Source organism: Pelodiscus sinensis, chromosome 24 (genome assembly GCF_049634645.1).
Source record: "Pelodiscus sinensis isolate JC-2024 chromosome 24, ASM4963464v1, whole genome shotgun sequence".
Classification (NCBI taxonomy): Eukaryota; Metazoa; Chordata; order Testudines; family Trionychidae; genus Pelodiscus; species Pelodiscus sinensis.
This window is the reverse complement of record NC_134734.1, coordinates 23,030,800-23,046,388: the sequence shown is the minus strand read 5'-3', so window position 1 is coordinate 23,046,388 and position 15,589 is coordinate 23,030,800. Positions and strand designations below refer to the sequence as shown.

The window sequence follows — 15,589 nt, the reverse complement described above, 5'->3', positions numbered from 1 at the left end:
GGGAGGGGAGGTGGGAGCTAAAAATGGGGTTTTATCCATGAGAAAGTTCTGTGAGTGTCTATTAATAACGCTGGGAGGGCCCAGCTGTGCAGGGTTCGGGTGGCCTGCCCCCACAGCCTCCTCCCTGCCTCTCCCTCTGGGCCCTGCCCCCCGGGGACCCCGGAGCATGTGTGTGTGGCTAACGAACCAGCATCTTCCTCTGGCAGGGCGATGGGGGCAGCCCGCCTCGGCCTCCCTCCCTTTTTTGCGGTGGGAGGGGGCAGGGAAAGGTTATTTTTAGCTGCCCCCTCCCCCTCCGTTCTCATGCTATTCCCGGAGAGGAGGCCTGGTCTGGGGGTGTCCTGCCTGGCGAGCCACTGGGGGCAGGGGCAGGCCAGAGGTGCCCCATGGAGAGGGGCAAAGAGAGGCGAGGGGGGACCGGATGTGCCCTGGGTCACACTGTGGGTCGGCACTGGGCACAGAACCCAGCAGTCTGGGCAGCCCCTTCCAACAGCCCCTTCCTCTCTGAGCCCTGGGGCCGGGGGAACCTGGGGGAGCTGAAGGGGGCTGGGGGTCACTGAAGGTCTCCCCTAACCCTGCCCTGTCTCTTTCCAGAGTAACTGTATCAAGACCTCCAAGTACAATATCGTCACCTTCCTGCCCGTCAACCTCTTCGAGCAGTTCCAGGAAGTGGCCAACACCTATTTTCTCTTTCTCCTCATCCTGCAGGTGTGGGGGCAGGGGGCTGTGGGGCACGGCCCCTCCTTCCCTGGGTCCCCCGGTGGCTGGTCATGGGGGGTCCCACAGCGAGGGGAGGAGATGGGCCGCACGTGGATCTGTGCCCAGTGCTGTCGTGGGGGGGGTCCCCACCGGGAGGGGAGGAGATGGTGGGGGGGGTCCCACAGTGAGGGGAGGAGATGGTGGGGGGGGGTCCCACAGCGAGGGGAGGAGATGGTGGGGGGGGTCCCACAGTGAGGGGAGGAGATGGGCCGCACGTGGATCTGTGCCCAGTGCTGTCGTGGGGGGGTCCCACTGGGAGGGGAGGAGATGGGCCCCCACGTGGATCTGTGCCCAGTGCTGTCGTGGGGGGGGTCCCACCGGGGGGGGAGGAGATGGGCCCCCACGTGGATCCGTGCCCAGTGCTGTCGTGGGGGGGGTCCCACCGGGGGGGGAGGAGATGGGCCCCCACGTGGATCCGTGCCCAGTGCTGTCGTGGGGGGGTCCCCACCGGGAGGGGAGGAGATGGGCCCCCACGTGGATCCGTGCCCAGTGCTGTCGTGGGGGGGGTCCCACCGGGAGGGGAGGAGATGGGCCCCCACGTGGATCTGTGCCCAGTGCTGTCGTGGGGGGGGGTCCCACCGAGGGGGGAGGAGATGGGCCCCCACGTGGATCCGTGCCCAGTGCTGTCGTGGGGGGGGGTCCCACCGGGGGGGGAGGAGATGGGCCCCCACGTGGATCCGTGCCCAGTGCTGTCGTGGGGGGGTCCCCACCGGGAGGGGAGGAGATGGGCCCCCACGTGGATCCGTGCCCAGTGCTGTCGTGGGGAGGGTCCCACAGTGAGGGGAGGAGATGGGCCCCCGTGTGGATCCCTGCCTGGGGGCCGCCTGCGTGCAACATCCCCCCCTCCGCAGGAGCCCTTGGAGGTCCCCAGGACAGTGATGACGGGGGCCCTCCGAGTGTAACCCCACCCCTCTCTCAGCTGATCCCCCAGATCTCCTCGCTCTCCTGGTTCACCACCATCGTGCCTTTGGTGCTCGTCTTAACCATCACGGCTGTCAAAGATGCCACTGACGACTACGTGAGTGTCCCTGCCGCGCCCGGGGCAGTCCCGTCCTGCGCGGAGGGGGCCCCCCCGGGATTGCCTGACCCTGGTCTCCCCTTCCCCCTCCAGTTCCGCCATAAGAGTGACAACCAGGTGAACAACCGCCAATCTCAGGTGCTGATCAACGGCCGGTGAGTGTCCTGGGGCCACGGGGGCGTGGCGCAGGCTCCCCAGCTGGAGATGGGCTCCGTGTGCTGTCTGCCCCCCTCCGCCCCCCACATCCAGCACTGAAGTCCCATGGGGGAGGGGCCAGGGCAGGCTGCCCCCGTAGAAGGGTGGGGGGGGGCGTTCAGGGCCTCTGGGAAGGAAAAAGCCTTGGTGCAAGGGAGCGGGGGGAGGGGTTGTCCCTGGGCTGGTGCCAGCCAGGTCCCATGGGGGGGCCCCTCCTCCCTGCCCCCCTGACTCTGCGCCTTGCCCCCCAGCCTCCAGCAGGAGCAGTGGATGAATGTGCGCGTCGGAGACATCATCAAGCTGGAGAACAACCAGTTTGTGGCAGTGAGTCCGGCGCCGCGGCCTGGGGGGAGCCCGTGGGGGGCAGAGTCTCCCCCTCCCCTCCTCCTGGGGGCTGAGGGTCCTAGCCCCATTGCAGCCCGGGGGACTGGCCCAGGCGCTGTGGGGAGCCGGCACGGGCCACGCCAGGCCTCCCACTGCACATCTGTTTGCTGTGGCCGGGGGAGGCGAGGGGGGACGGGGGGGATGGGCTCGGGCCCTGGGGGAGCTCAGCCCGGCCACTCCTGTCCCCCCACAGGCTGACCTCCTGCTCCTCTGCAGCAGTGAACCCCACGGACTGTGCTACATCGAGACGGCCGAGCTGGATGGGTGAGTGACCACGGCCCCGGAGTCGGACGGGGCGCCCAGCGCGGGTCTGCCCGCCGGGGCAGAGCCCCCTCCGCAGGCCGGGGGTCCCACCAGGCGCTGGCGTCAGACCCGCAGGAGGGGTGCTAGGCCCCAAGGGCCGGGTGGGGCGGGGGGGGCGCTTGCTTGGCCCTGGAGCCAGGGGGAGTCTGGGGCTCCCCCAGAGTGGAGGTGAAGCCGTCGGCCGGCTGGCCCCAGGCCTGCGGCTCAGCCAGGGGGAGGCAGCCTGCTCCGCTGGCAGCCCTGGACACGAGCCAGCCCCCCCGGGCAGGCAGTGGGGCTGGGCCGGGGTGCCAGTGCCCGTTCCCACGCTGCCTCTCCCCCCAGAGAGACCAACATGAAGGTGCGCCAGGCCATCCCGGTCACCTCGCAGCTGGGCGACATCCGCAAGCTGGCGCGCTTCGATGGTGAGTGCCGGGCCGGGGCCCCTGCGCCTCGGACGGGGGTCCTACGGTCTCACGGCGTTCCCCCCGCTCCCCTCCCCCCGCCCCGTGTGTCTTCACCCCCCCCCGGCCGCCCTGTGTGCCCCCCACTCCCCTCCCCCCGCCCCGTGTGTCTTCACCCCCCCGGCCGCCCTGTGTGCCCCCCACTCCCCTCCCCCCGCCTCGTGTGTCTTCACCCCCCCCGGCCGCCCTGTGTGCCCCCCCACTCCCCTCCCCCCGCCTCGTGTGTCCTCACCCCCCCGGCCGCCCTGTGTGCCCCCCCACTCCCCTCCCCCCGCCCCGTGTGTCTTCACCCCCCCCGGCCACCCTGTGTGCCCCCCACTCCCCTCCCCCCGCTCCGTGTGTCTTCCCTCCCCCCGCCCCGTGTGTCTTCCCCCTCCGGCCGCCCTGTGTGCCCCCCCACTCCCCTCCCCCCGCCTCGTGTGTCTTCACCCCCCCCGGCCGCCCTGTGTGCCCCCCCACTCCCCTCCCCCCGCCCGGTGTGTCTTCACCCCCCCCGGCTGCCCTGTGTGCCCCCCCACTCCCCTCCCCCCGCCCGGTGTGTCTTCACCCCCCCCCGGCTGCCCTGTGTGCCCCCCCACTCCCCTCCCCCCGCCCGGTGTGTCTTCACCCCCCCCCCGGCTGCCCTGTGTGCCCCCCCCACTCCCCTCCCCCCGCCCGGTGTGTCTTCACCCCCCCGGCCGCCCTGTGTGCCCCCCACTCCCCTCCCCCCACCTCGTGTGTCTTCACCCCCCCGGCCGCCCTGTGTGCCCCCCCATTCCCCTCCCCCCGCCTCGTGTGTCTTCCCCCCCCCCGGCCGCCCTGTGTGCCCCCCCACTCCCTCCCCCCACCCCGTGTGTCTTCTCCCCCCCCGGCCGCCCTGTGTGCCCCCCCACTCCCCTCCCCCCGCCCGGTGTGTCTTCACCCCCCCCGGCTGCCCTGTGTGCCCCCCCACTCCCCTCCCCCCGCCCGGTGTGTCTTCACCCCCCCCCGGCTGCCCTGTGTGCCCCCCACTCCCCTCCCCCCGCCCCGTGTGTCTTCACCCCCCCCCGGCTGCCCTGTGTCTCCCTCCCACCGTGTTCCCCAGCCCCTCGGCCGCCCCGTGTGTCTTCACCCTCCCCCCCCCCCCGGCAGCCCCGTGTCTCCCTCCCACAGCATGTCCCCCCGGCCCATCAGCCGCCCTGTGTGTCTTTCCCTCCCCCCTCGGCCAGCCCGTGTGTCTTTCCCCTCCCCCGCAGCGTGTCCTTCGGCTGCCCCATGTGCCTCTCTCCCCCACCTTTTGTCCCCCAGCCCTGCCTGCCACCTCGGGCAATTTAAAACGCCCGGGGGTCCCCACCACCGACCAGAAGCACAGCAGGGCCACAGCGGCTTCCTTCCTGCTCGCTCTGGGGGTGCTGCCAGAGGGGAGTGCCCCCATGAGTGCTGTTCCATCCCCTCCCCGGACCCCGTCCGGCACCCCCACCCCTCCCCGGCCTGCAACCCCACCCCTCCTGCAGCGTCCATCCCGCACCCCCACCCCTCCTGTGTCCTGCATCCCACACCCCCACCTCTTCCTGCACCGTGTCCTATGGGAGGGGGGGCTCTCCGTCCAGCACGGCCCCCACCGGCGCCCCCTGCTGGCGTGTGGCTGGGGCTGAGGCTGCTGGCTCCCCCCCAGGTGAGGTGGTCTGCGAGCCCCCCAACAACAAGCTGGACAAGTTCAGCGGGACCCTGTACTGGAAGGAGAACAAATACCCGCTGAGCAACCAGAACATGCTGCTGCGGGGCTGTGTGCTGCGCAACTCCGAGTGGTGCTTCGGCCTCGTCGTCTTCGCAGGTGGGGCCCGGGCGGCGCAGCCAGGGCCGGGAGGGGCGGGGCAGGGGCGGGGCAGGGCCGGGAGGGGAGGGGCAGGGCCAGAGAGGCTCCCGGTGACGTGTCCCCCCCCCCCCCCCAGGTCCCGACACCAAGCTGATGCAGAACAGCGGGCGGACCAAGTTCAAGAGGACGAGCATCGACCGGCTGATGAACACGCTGGTGCTCTGGGTGCGTGAGAGCCTGGGCCCCCCCAGCTCCAGCCCTGCCCCGCCTTCCTGCCATGGCTCCCCGCCCTCCCACAGCTGGGCTCCCGGTGCTCAGGGCAGGGGCTGCCCTCTAGTGGTGCCGAGGCGCCAGGACACGGCCTTCCGGGAAGCTTTGAACCCCGGGATGGGGTAAAGAGCCTCGGCCATGTGGCGCGGCCCCGTTTAACACCCCCCCCCCCCCGGTGTGTGGCCGGCCCTGATCCTGGGCTGGGCGTGTTGCCCCCCCCACAGTGTGGCATCATCCCTGCCCCCCTCCATGTGCAGCTGGCCCCATTCCCCCTCCCCCCTAGGGTGCAGCTGGCCCGATGAGGGTGGGGGAGCAGCGCCAGGCTCCCCGTGGGCTCTGACCCCTCCCTCCGGCAGATCTTCGGGTTCCTGGTGTGCATGGGCGTCATCCTGGCCATCGGCAACGGGATCTGGGAGTACGAGGTGGGCGCCTGCTTCCAGATGTACCTGCCCTGGGACGTGGCGGTGGACAGCGCCTTCTTCTCCGGCTTCCTCTCCTTCTGGTCCTACATCATCATCCTCAACACCGTGGTGCCCATCTCGCTCTACGTCAGGTAGGGCAGAGCCGGGGGGCCGGGGAGGGGCCTGCTTGGGGGGGTGCTGGGCTGTGTGTGTGCACGTGGGGGGATGCTGGGTTGGGGCACCAGAATGGGGTGCTGGGCTGAGGGAGGGGTTCTGGGTTGGGGGGGCCAGGGCTGGGGTTCTGGGCTGGGGGGGTGCTTGGGAAGCGGGTGCCCAGTTATGGGGCTGGGCTGTGGGTGGGTCCTGGAGGGATGCTGGGAAGGGGGTGCAAAACTGTGGGGGGGGGGAGTGCTGGGAAGGAGTACCAGGCAGTGAGGGGTGCCGGGCTGTGGGGGGTGTCGGGAAGGGGGGGTGTCGGGAAGGGGGGGTGCCAGGCTGTGGGGGGTGCCGGGCCGTGGGGGGGGGGGTATGCCGGGCCGTGGGGGGATATGCCGGGCCGTGGGGGGTGTTGGGAAGGGGTGCTGGGCCGTGGGGGGTGTTGGGAAGGGGTGCCGGGCCGTGGGGGGTGTTGGGAAGGGGTGCCGGGCTGTGGGGGGTGTCGGGAAGGGGGGGTGCCGGGCTAGGGGGGGTGTCGGGAAGGGGGGGTGCCGGGCCGTGGGTATGCGGGAAGGGGGTGTAGCTGCTGCCCACAGCGGAGGAAGAGGTCCGTCTCCTGGGCATCGAGTGGCCGGTGCCGTCCTGCTGGTCCCTCCAGGCCTGGCTGCCCCCGGCTCTGACCCTGCTGCATGTGCCCATCGCGCCCTGCCCCTGCCCCTGCCCCTGCCCCTGCCCCTGCCCCTGCCCCTGCCCCTGCCCCTCCGGTCTCTGCCCCACCCCCGCCCCCCTTCTCTCTCTCTTTTAATTTCTCTCTCTTTTCGTTCCCCAGCATGGTTCTGTCCCCTTAGCCCCGAGGTAAGAACGGGCCCCCGCCCTGCCCCGCCCCGCCCCACCCCGGGCCTGGCCTGGCCCCTTCATCGCCTGCTGGGGCCAGGATATTGGGCCGGCCCGAGCGCTGAGCCTGGCGCAGGATTCCTGGGGCTCAGCTGATGCAGCCCTGCTCCCCCCTGCACCCCCTTCCTCTGTCCCCCATGGGTTCCTGCGGCCGGGGGCCTCGGTGGAGAGGAACGCGGGGGCAGAGCCCAGTGCGGGAGAGGTAGGGTGGCCCAGGAGGCCGGGCACGGGGCCGGGAGCCAGGACTCTGGGTTCTATGACACCGAGGGGAGGGGAGGGGCCCTGGTGTGTTAGGAGGAGATGGGCCAGGAGCCGTATTACCTGTACGCCGGGTGCTTATGCAGCCTTCTGGGAGAGGGTCAGGTGCTGGCCAGCTGATTAGCAGAGCACCCACAGCCAGTGGTGCACATCCACCCTTCCACGGTGCACAGAAGAGCATTTATTCTGCACCGGGATAGAAAACATTCGAGGGAATATTGTTCCGTCCCTGCTCCGGAGAGAGGGGGCCTGGTGGTTAGCAAAGGGGCTGGGAGCCAGGACGCCTGGGTTCTGTCTGTGCATTGATGTGGGGAGCGGGAGGGGCTGGTGAGTCACAATGGGGCGGGGGGGACTGGAAGTCAGGACTCCAGACCCTGGTTCTGGGAGAAGAGTGGGGTCTCGTGGGTCAGAGCTGGGGCCAGGACTCCCCGGCTCTCTCCGGGGTCTGGGAAGGGAGTAGGGCCTAGCAGTCAGAGCCGGGGGGTTGGGGCCAGGACTCCCCGGCTCTCTCCGGGCTCTGGGAAGGGAGTAGGGCCTAGCAGTCAGAGCTGGGAGGGGCGGGGCCAGGACTCCCCGGCTCTCTCCGGGCTCTGGGAAGGGAGTAGGGCCTAGCAGTCAGAGCCGGGGGGCTGGGGCCAGGACTCCCCGGCTCTCTCTGGGGTCTGGGAAGGGAGTAGGGCCTAGCAGTCAGAGCTGGGGGGGCGGGGGCCAGGACTCCCCGGCTCTCTCCGGGCTCTGGGAAGGGAGTAGGGCCTAGCAGTCAGAGCCGGGGGGTTGGGGCCAGGACTCCCCGGCTCTCTCCGGGCTCTGGGAAGGGAGTAGGGCCTAGCAGTCAGAGCCAGGGGCGGGGGCCAGGACTCCCCGGCTCTCTCTGGGCTCTGGGAAGGGAGTAGGGCCTAACAGTCAGAGCCGGGGGGTTGGGGCCAGGACTCCCCGGCTCTCTCCGGGCTCTGGGAAGGGAGTAGGGTCTAGCAGTCAGAGCCGGGGCGGGGGCCAGGACTCCCCGGCTCTCTCTGGGGTCTGGGAAGGGAGTAGGGCCTAGCAGTCAGAGCCGGGGGGGCTGGGGCCAGGACTCCCCGGCTCTCTCCGGGCTCTGGGAAGGGAGTAGGGCCTAGCAGTCAGAGCCAGGGGGTTGGGGCCAGGACTCCCCGGCTCTCTCCGGGCTCTGGGAAGGGAGTAGGGCCTAGCAGTCAGAGCGGGGGGCTGGTTCCAGGACTCCAGGGTCCCATCCCAGCTCTGCCCAGGCTGTGGACGAGCGCAGGGCTGCCGTGGTGCGTGGCCGGCGGCGCAGGGCTCCGGGGGGACGCTGCCCGTGCAGCGCGCTGACCCGTGTCCCCCGCGCAGCGTGGAGGTGATCCGCCTCGGCCACAGCTACTTCATCAACTGGGACAAGAAGATGTACTGCGCGCAGCGGCAGACGCCGGCCGAGGCCCGCACCACCACGCTGAACGAGGAGCTGGGCCAGGTGGAGTACATCTTCTCCGACAAGACCGGCACCCTCACCCAGAACATCATGGTCTTCTGCAAGTGCTCCATCAGCGGGCACAGCTACGGTGAGCGGGCGGCGGGGGCTCGGGCCCTCTGCTCCTGGGCAGTGGGCGGCTGCCGGGCGCAATGGGGCAGGGGGTGCCAGGAGCGAGGTGCAGGGTCCCAAGCGTGAGGCCCTGGGCACGTCAGGGTGGAGGTGCCGGGCGCGGGGTCCTGAGTGTGTCCGGGTGGGGGGGTCCCAGGTGTGTTGGGATGGGGGGGGGCTGGGTGCGGGGTCCTGAGCGTGTCCGGGTGCGGGGTCCCAGGCGTGTTGGGATGGGGGGGGCTGGGTGCGGGGTCCTGAGCGTGTCCGGGTGCGGGGTCCCAGGTGTGTTGGGATGGGGGGGGCTGGGTGCGGGGTCCCAGGTGTGTTGGGATGGGGGGGGGCTGGGTGCGGGGTCCCAGGCGCATCAGGGTGGGGGTGCCTGGTGCGAGGTCCCATGCATGACAGAGTGCAAGGTCCCAGGTGCATTGGGGTGGGAAGTGCTGGGTGTGGAGTCCCAGGTGCATTGGGGTGGGGGTCCCAGGCACGGGGTCCTGAGCGTGTCCGGGTGCAGGGTCCCAGGTGCATTGGGGTGGGGGTGCCTGGTGCGGGGTCTTGAGCGTGCCCAGGCGGGGGGTCCCAGGTGCATTGGGGTGGGGGGTGCTGGGTGCGGGGTCCCAGGTGCATTGGGGTGGGGGGTGCTGGGTGCGGGGTCCCAGGCACAGGGTGTTGAGCATGCCCGGGCTGGGGGTCCCAGGTGCATTGGGGTGGGGGGTGCTGGGTGCGGGGTCCCAGGGGTGGGGTCCCCAGCTCATCAGGGTGGGCGTGCCTGGCGCGAGGTCCCATGCATGCCAGGGTGGGGGGTGCCAGGTGCTGGGTCGACGGGTGGCTGTCGGGCACGGGGTCCCAGCCAGGGCTGGGCAGAGAGCTCGTGGGCGGCAGGGAGGCCGGCAGGGCCTGGCCTGGCTCCCGGCGCCCTGCCCCATGCGGCGCTGGCTGGGCCCTGCGTTACCCCTGTGCTCTGTGTGCAGGTGACGTGCTGGACGTGCTGGGGCACAAGGCGGAGCTGGGAGAGGTAGGAGCCGCTCTGGGGGGGCTGCTTGCCTGGCGGGGTGCCCACCCGTGGCGGGGCCGGGGCCAGGGCCCGGCCGGGGGTAACTCTCTCGCCCTCCCTAGAGGACGGAGCCGGTCGACTTCTCCTTCAACCCGCTGGCCGACCCGCGGTTCCGGTTCTGGGACCCCAGCCTGCTGCAGGCCGTGCGGCTGGGCGACCCGCACGTCCACGAGTTCTTCCGCCTGCTCTCGCTCTGCCACACCGTCATGTCTGAGGAGAAGAGCGAAGGTGGGGGGGCGTGCTGGGGGCTCCAGCTCAGAGAGGGGGAGGGGGTCTTGGGGCATCTTCCTGTGGGGGAGGGGGCTTGGGCGGTTTCCCGTGGGGCGGTTCCAGGGGGCAGGGGTGTGCTTGGGCCCTCTCCCCTGTGGTGGGGCTGTCGGCCCTTGGGGTGCGTGGGGGCTCGGCCCTTCCCGCCCGGGGCCCAGCGTGACCGGCCCCTCCCACCGTGCCTAGGGGAGCTGTACTACAAGGCGCAGTCCCCGGACGAGGGGGCGCTGGTCACGGCTGCCAGGAACTTTGGCTTCGTCTTCCGCTCGCGCACCCCCAAGACCATCACGGTGCAGGAGCTGGGCCGGGCCGTCACCTACCAGCTGCTGGCCATCCTGGACTTCAACAACGTCCGCAAGCGCATGTCCGTCATCGGTGAGCGGGGGGGCAGGGCCGCGGGGGCTCACCAGCCGCGCCTGGGGGTTCCGGAGGGGACGTTCTGCTCCGTGGCGTGCGCAGGCCTGAGGCTGCTGGATGGGCCTTGTGGTCCCGCTGCCCCCTGCTTGTGGGGCTTGGGGAGGGCAGGGCAGGATCACCTGTCTCTGACCCCCCACCCCCACCCCGGAGATTCTCCCTTCGCGGCTCTGGGTGGGGGCCTGGCCTTTGCAGCCTGCCCCGTGTCGGCTTGGCTGGCCCAGGGGCTGCGCCCCTTGGCTGCTCTGTCCCCGCGTGGCCCAGCAGTGCCTTGCTTCCCCAGTGCGGAGCCCCGAGGGCCGGATCCGTCTGTACTGCAAAGGAGCCGACACCATCCTGCTGGAGCGACTGCACCCCGCCCACCCCGAGCTGCTGAATGTCACCACCGACCATCTGAATGTGAGTGGGGCCCCTGGGCGCTGCGCTGTGGGGCCACGGGGCCCTCGGGGCTGGGGGGGGCCCAGCGTGACGCTTGTAAGCAGCACACGGGATCTTGGGGGAGAGGCAGCGCGCCGCGTGTATTGCGAATACGGCAGAAAGCCAGGAGCACCTGCTTCAGAAAGACACGTCCCCCCAAGTCTTGTCTTTGCTGAAACTCACCAGTCTGCTGCTCACAGTAACTTACTGGCTGTCCCGGCTCACAGGTGGTGGCTGCACTTGGCCCCTCGGCTCCAGGGCGGCCGCCCCTTCTCGGGGAGCCCCCTCCAGCCCAGCGCCTGTGAGACGGCCCTTTCTCAGGGAGCCACTCCAGTGCGGCGACCCTCTCTGGGGGGCCCCTCTCCCCGGGGGTCCGCCCCTCAACTTCCAGGACGGTGCCTCTTGGCCTTAACCCGCCTGCCTCCGCCATGAGCCCCTTCGGGGGGTCCCCTCCCTCTGGCCCCTGGGGACTAGCGCCCCCCTGTTCCCCAGCCCAGAGCGACTCCGGCCAGCACAGAACAGGGGGTCTATGGAGCTTTGGGCGCAGCAACGGATCCGTCAGGCCAGTCGGCCGGGGCCTCCGCCCGCACGTCAGCCTCCCTGCAGCCGGCTGAGTCCTGCCTGCTCCGCCCTCAGCCCCCGTCTCCCAGCAGAGCCCCCGGTACCCCCAGCCACAGCCCCTCCCCCGGCCATTGTCTTCTCCCTGGGAAACAGGGTCGCCTGGGCCCCTCTTCTCCACCCCCCTCCCCGCCCAGTGTTCTCCCCCCTCTCTGCAGCCCCTTGTCTGTCTCTGGCCAGAACCCGCCGTGTCTTCTCAGCAGGGCCGGGGACACCAGGGCACCAAACGCCGCTGTTCTCTGAAACAACAAACTCCCCCCCCCCCCCCGTCACATTAAACCGGTAACTTCCGGGCCCTGCGTGCCCCCCTCTGAGCCCCCCGAACTCCCCACTTCCTCACACTGGCCAAGGAAGTTCAGTGTGGGGGGAGGAGTGGGGGCTTCTCTTGGGCCGGACCGATGCTCCGATGCTGACGAGACCCGGAGATTCATGCAAGACGCTCCATCTTTTAGAGGACGTGTCTCCCATTCGGGTCTGTGCATTTTGCTTCGTCAGCCCTAAATCGATCCCCGTTTTAACTTCTGTTTTCTTGGAAGTCATTTCTTGCCATCTGACATCGGTATGTCTGTCTCCTTCCTAGGGTTGCCAGATGATGTAACCAAAAATACCAAACACTCCCCATCCCCCCCCAAAAACAAACACCAGGGGGGGAAAATTCTGTTGAGGGGGGAAAAAAAAGGGGGAGACCAAAGTTGTTGGGCAAAAAAACCAAACAAACCAGCATGGCCCCTTTAAGAAATGCTTTTGAGGCTTTTTGGCCCTAACAGGCTGCTGCCATCTTGTTCCTGCTCTGGGCCAGCAGCTGGTATTTTCGCCGCCTGTCCGGGGAAAGGAGGTGTCAATACTGGTCACCTGGCAACCCTAGTCCCTCCCAGTGTTGATTTCAAGGCCATCTTGTTTGTAACAGCACATGCTGCCAGTTTTCTTCCTTGCCCAGTACTGCCCAGACTGGCTTTTCACCCTGGTGTGCCTGCAGAATTAAACGCTGCCCTCTATCAAGGAAGTCTTCATCCTCTCTGATGGAACGTAGGGTCAATACTTGGGTCTCCAATCCTCTCATTTTTTCTTCCAAAATGGTGACCAGCTAGCACTTAGTGCAGATGAAATCCCCTTTTTCTTCCGGGAGGAAGACAAACATGGCACATGCTGTGCAGGTAACAACAGCCGAGCTATCCCCGTCCATCCCTGCCTTCCTTTGGAGAGATTCCTCAGTTGTTCGTCAGTGCCTCCCTGAAGGGCAGGAGAGCAGTGAAAAGGTGTTAAAGAACGGCGAGTGTATCTCACCCCCTTCCCCACTCCCTCTCCAAACTCCCTGCTCACTGACTCACTCCTTTATAAAGCCCTGGACTGCCTGATAGCCCCTCCCCTTGATTAAGGCTCAACCAATGAGCAGAGGCTTCTAGATTTCAAACCCTGATTAGAAGCTCACACCTTCTCCCTACCAGTCACAGCACACGCTCCATGGGCCGGGGGGGAATGTCCTGCATATGTCCATATGTCCTGCATTGGTCTGCTTTGTATTGGGCCCAATGTATGGTACCTGGACGCCTCTGAGTCTTCCAGCCCCCTCCCTTCTTCCACTGTCTGGGATTAAAACTGCTGGGCCTCCAAGTCGTTCTCTCTCCAAACACTCACGTTCCACGTTCCTTCACTCCCCCTCCCCAGGAACTACACAAGCAGTTCACACCCGGGAAAAGGGAGACAGTGGTTCACACACGATATCCATCGATTTCAGTACCAAGCTGTGACGGCGCGTTGGGGGTCCCCTGTCTCCTGCACCCCGAAATGGCACAAACAGACTGCACCAGCCGGTGGAATAGAGGAAGTTTATTGCCTCTCCAGGATACAGCACAGCACAGATGTAATCTGGTCACAGAGCTGGGCTAGGATGCCTCAGGCCCCCTTGAGTTGGGGGGAGACTGGGCCCCTAAACTCCAGCTCCTCTCCCTAGGCTGTCTCCTCCATGCTCACAGACAGCCAGCCACCAACTAACCAACTTCCAGCCCTGCCCCCCAGCCAGGGCAGCCTTCCACCTTCCTTTGTTCCTCTCCATGGGGGGTGTCTGGCCACTGGTTCAACAAGTTTGGCATTACCTCTGCCTAGTGAGGTTTTCCCTGCTGGGTCTTGCTCCAGACAGCAGGGGTCACCACAGCCCAGCAAGTACCCCCACTACGTCACAGTTCTCCCCCCTCCGAGAGCGAACTGAGCAGGGTCACTCCACTCGTGACCTAGGGAAGTTCGGGTCCTCTGCGTGGGAACCCGCCCCGGGGACATGGGTGCTCCCCTTGACTCAGGCCGGCCGTGGCAAGGCCCCACATGAGCTGGCTTCCCTCTGTCCACTCGCCGCCCCACTCCAGGGCGACTGGCACAGGCCTGTCCTCGGGGGTCACTCCCACCCTTCCACTGGCCTTGATCTCTGGCCAGGGTCTCTCGGGCCGGGGCCATGAGCCCAGTGAGCCTTCTCTGGACAGCCAGGGCGGCTTCCACCCCCGATGCTCCATCCAGGGAGGTCTTCCCCTCCCATAACTCTCTCAGCAAGCCCAGAGGGTCCTCTATCTGGGGTAGAGACCCCCAAGCCGCTTTCCTCCTGTCTTGGGCCTTCCCGCCCCTCTGGCAGGAGTCACAGGACCGGCAGTACCGCTGCACGGCTGTAAAGATTCCCGGCCAGTAGAAGTGCTGGAGCAGCCTCAGCCGGGTGCTCCGGATCCCCCGGTGGTCCCCAACGGGGACATCGTGGGCCAAATACAGCAGCTTGAGGCGATACTTTCGGGGGACGACCAGCTGCCGCTGGGCCCCCCATGCCCTCGCCTTCCTGGGGGGAAGCCATTCCCGGAACAGGAGCCCACACTCCCGCAGGAATCTCTCCTGGCCACCTCTCCCCCGGGGCTGAGCTGCACGGAGGCCAGCCTGGTCCCTCAGCCTCTGCAAGGAGGGGTCTGCCTGCACCTCAGCCTGGAATTCAGCTGCTGAGGCAGGGATCGGGACCTGTCCCCCACCTCTGCCTAGGTCCGGAGTCCCAGCCTGGCTGGACCCCGTGTCCACTGGGATGGGACCCTGAGGACGCTGCCAGGAGTCCTTCCCTGGACCCACGTTGTCAGCCCCCCGCTGGCTCTGGCTCCAGGTAGTGACTAGAGCCCGCTGGGATTCATGGGGCCACTCCTCTAGGTCATTCCCCATCAGCACCTCGGTGGGCAAGTGCGGGTGCACCCCCACTTCCTTGAGGCCTTCCTTCGCCCCCCATTTCAGATGCACCCGGGCTACAGGCACCTTAAACGGGGACCCGTCTATGCCCTTCAGGGTCAGCTGCGCGTGGGGTAGTATCCGCTCCGGGGCCACTATGTCGGATCGGGCCAGAGTCACCTCCGCCCCCGTGTCCCAGAAGCCCGTCACCTTCCTACCATCCACCTCCAGGGGTATGAGGCACTCGCTCCGCAGGGGCCGTCCTGCCCCCACCCGGTACACGGAGAAATCCGCCTCCTGAGAATCAGACCTCCCAGGGGAGGTGCACTGAGCATCCTTCCCCTCTCTCTGAGCTGAGGTTTGCCTGCCAGCCCCTGCCTCTGGGGCCGCCTGCCCTTCCTCCCGCCCCAGCCAGTTAACCCTGGAAAGTCCCCGGTCCTGGGACCTGGTGCACTGAGCCCTCTTGTGGCCTTTTTGCCCACAGCGCTGGCAAGTTAGGCTTTGGGCTGTCTCTGTCCAGGGCCTGGCTGGTTCTCTGGGGTATCGATGACTGGTCCTGGTCCCTGGGGCTCGCCTCGGAGGTGTCTCTCTCCGTTGCTCAGCCAAGATCCGGTCTCTGCGCGGTTCCCTCTCTCTCCGGGACTCCGGTTCACACCCGGACCGGCTCTCCGTGAACTCATCCGCCAGCCTCCCGGCCTCCTGGGGGTTCTCTGGTCTCCGGTCCTTGAGCCACAGCCTCAGTTTGGGTGGGCACGCTTCATAGAACTGCTCCATCATGACCAGCTTGAGCAGCTCCTCTGCGGTCTGGGCTCCGACTCCAGACACCCACTTGCGGTAGTATTGCGCCAGGCGGGAGGCCAGGTCCACATAGGTCTCCCGTGGCCCTTTCTGTACCCCCCAGAACTTCTTCCTGTACATCTCGGGGGTCAGCCCGAACTTGTGCAGCAGGGCCTCCTTGACTCGGTTGTAATCCCCTGGCTGTAGGTCCTCCAGCTGACTGAGCACTCCGGCCGCCTCCTGGCTCAGTGCGGGGATGAGCTCCTGCAGCCAGTCAGCTGGGGGAACCCGTTGCAGTCCACAGGCCCTCTCAAAGGAGCTGAGGAACCCGTCTATGTCACCCATGTCCTTCAATTGGGCCACCACGAGCCTCTCCAAGCATCTGGCAGTCCTGGGACCTTGGGGCCCATCCGCACTTGGCGCAGCCGGTGCCCCGC

General features: G+C 67.9%; 1 protein-coding gene across 5 annotated transcripts in view; it reads left to right on the top strand.

Moving 5' to 3' along the window:
• Window positions 1-15,589, top strand: part of ATP8B2 (ATPase phospholipid transporting 8B2) — a 31,348-nt gene that overhangs the window by 4,917 nt on the left and 10,842 nt on the right. For all 5 annotated transcript variants that reach the window (XR_012897448.1, XM_075907363.1, XM_075907361.1 and 2 more), the window contains exons 4-17: window positions 595-708; window positions 1,679-1,777; window positions 1,871-1,932; window positions 2,224-2,296; window positions 2,550-2,620; window positions 2,984-3,063; window positions 4,736-4,894; window positions 5,013-5,101; window positions 5,503-5,699; window positions 8,200-8,408; window positions 9,397-9,440; window positions 9,542-9,707; window positions 9,933-10,121; window positions 10,444-10,559. Coding sequence is in view for 4 of the 5 variants with exons in the window: in XM_075907363.1 (XP_075763478.1) it covers window positions 595-708; window positions 1,679-1,777; window positions 1,871-1,932; window positions 2,224-2,296; window positions 2,550-2,620; window positions 2,984-3,063; window positions 4,736-4,894; window positions 5,013-5,101; window positions 5,503-5,699; window positions 8,200-8,408; window positions 9,397-9,440; window positions 9,542-9,707; window positions 9,933-10,121; window positions 10,444-10,559 (1,668 nt within the window). In the remaining variant the exon portion in view is untranslated. The remainder of the gene's footprint in view (window positions 1-594; window positions 709-1,678; window positions 1,778-1,870; window positions 1,933-2,223; window positions 2,297-2,549; window positions 2,621-2,983; window positions 3,064-4,735; window positions 4,895-5,012; window positions 5,102-5,502; window positions 5,700-8,199; window positions 8,409-9,396; window positions 9,441-9,541; window positions 9,708-9,932; window positions 10,122-10,443; window positions 10,560-15,589) is intronic.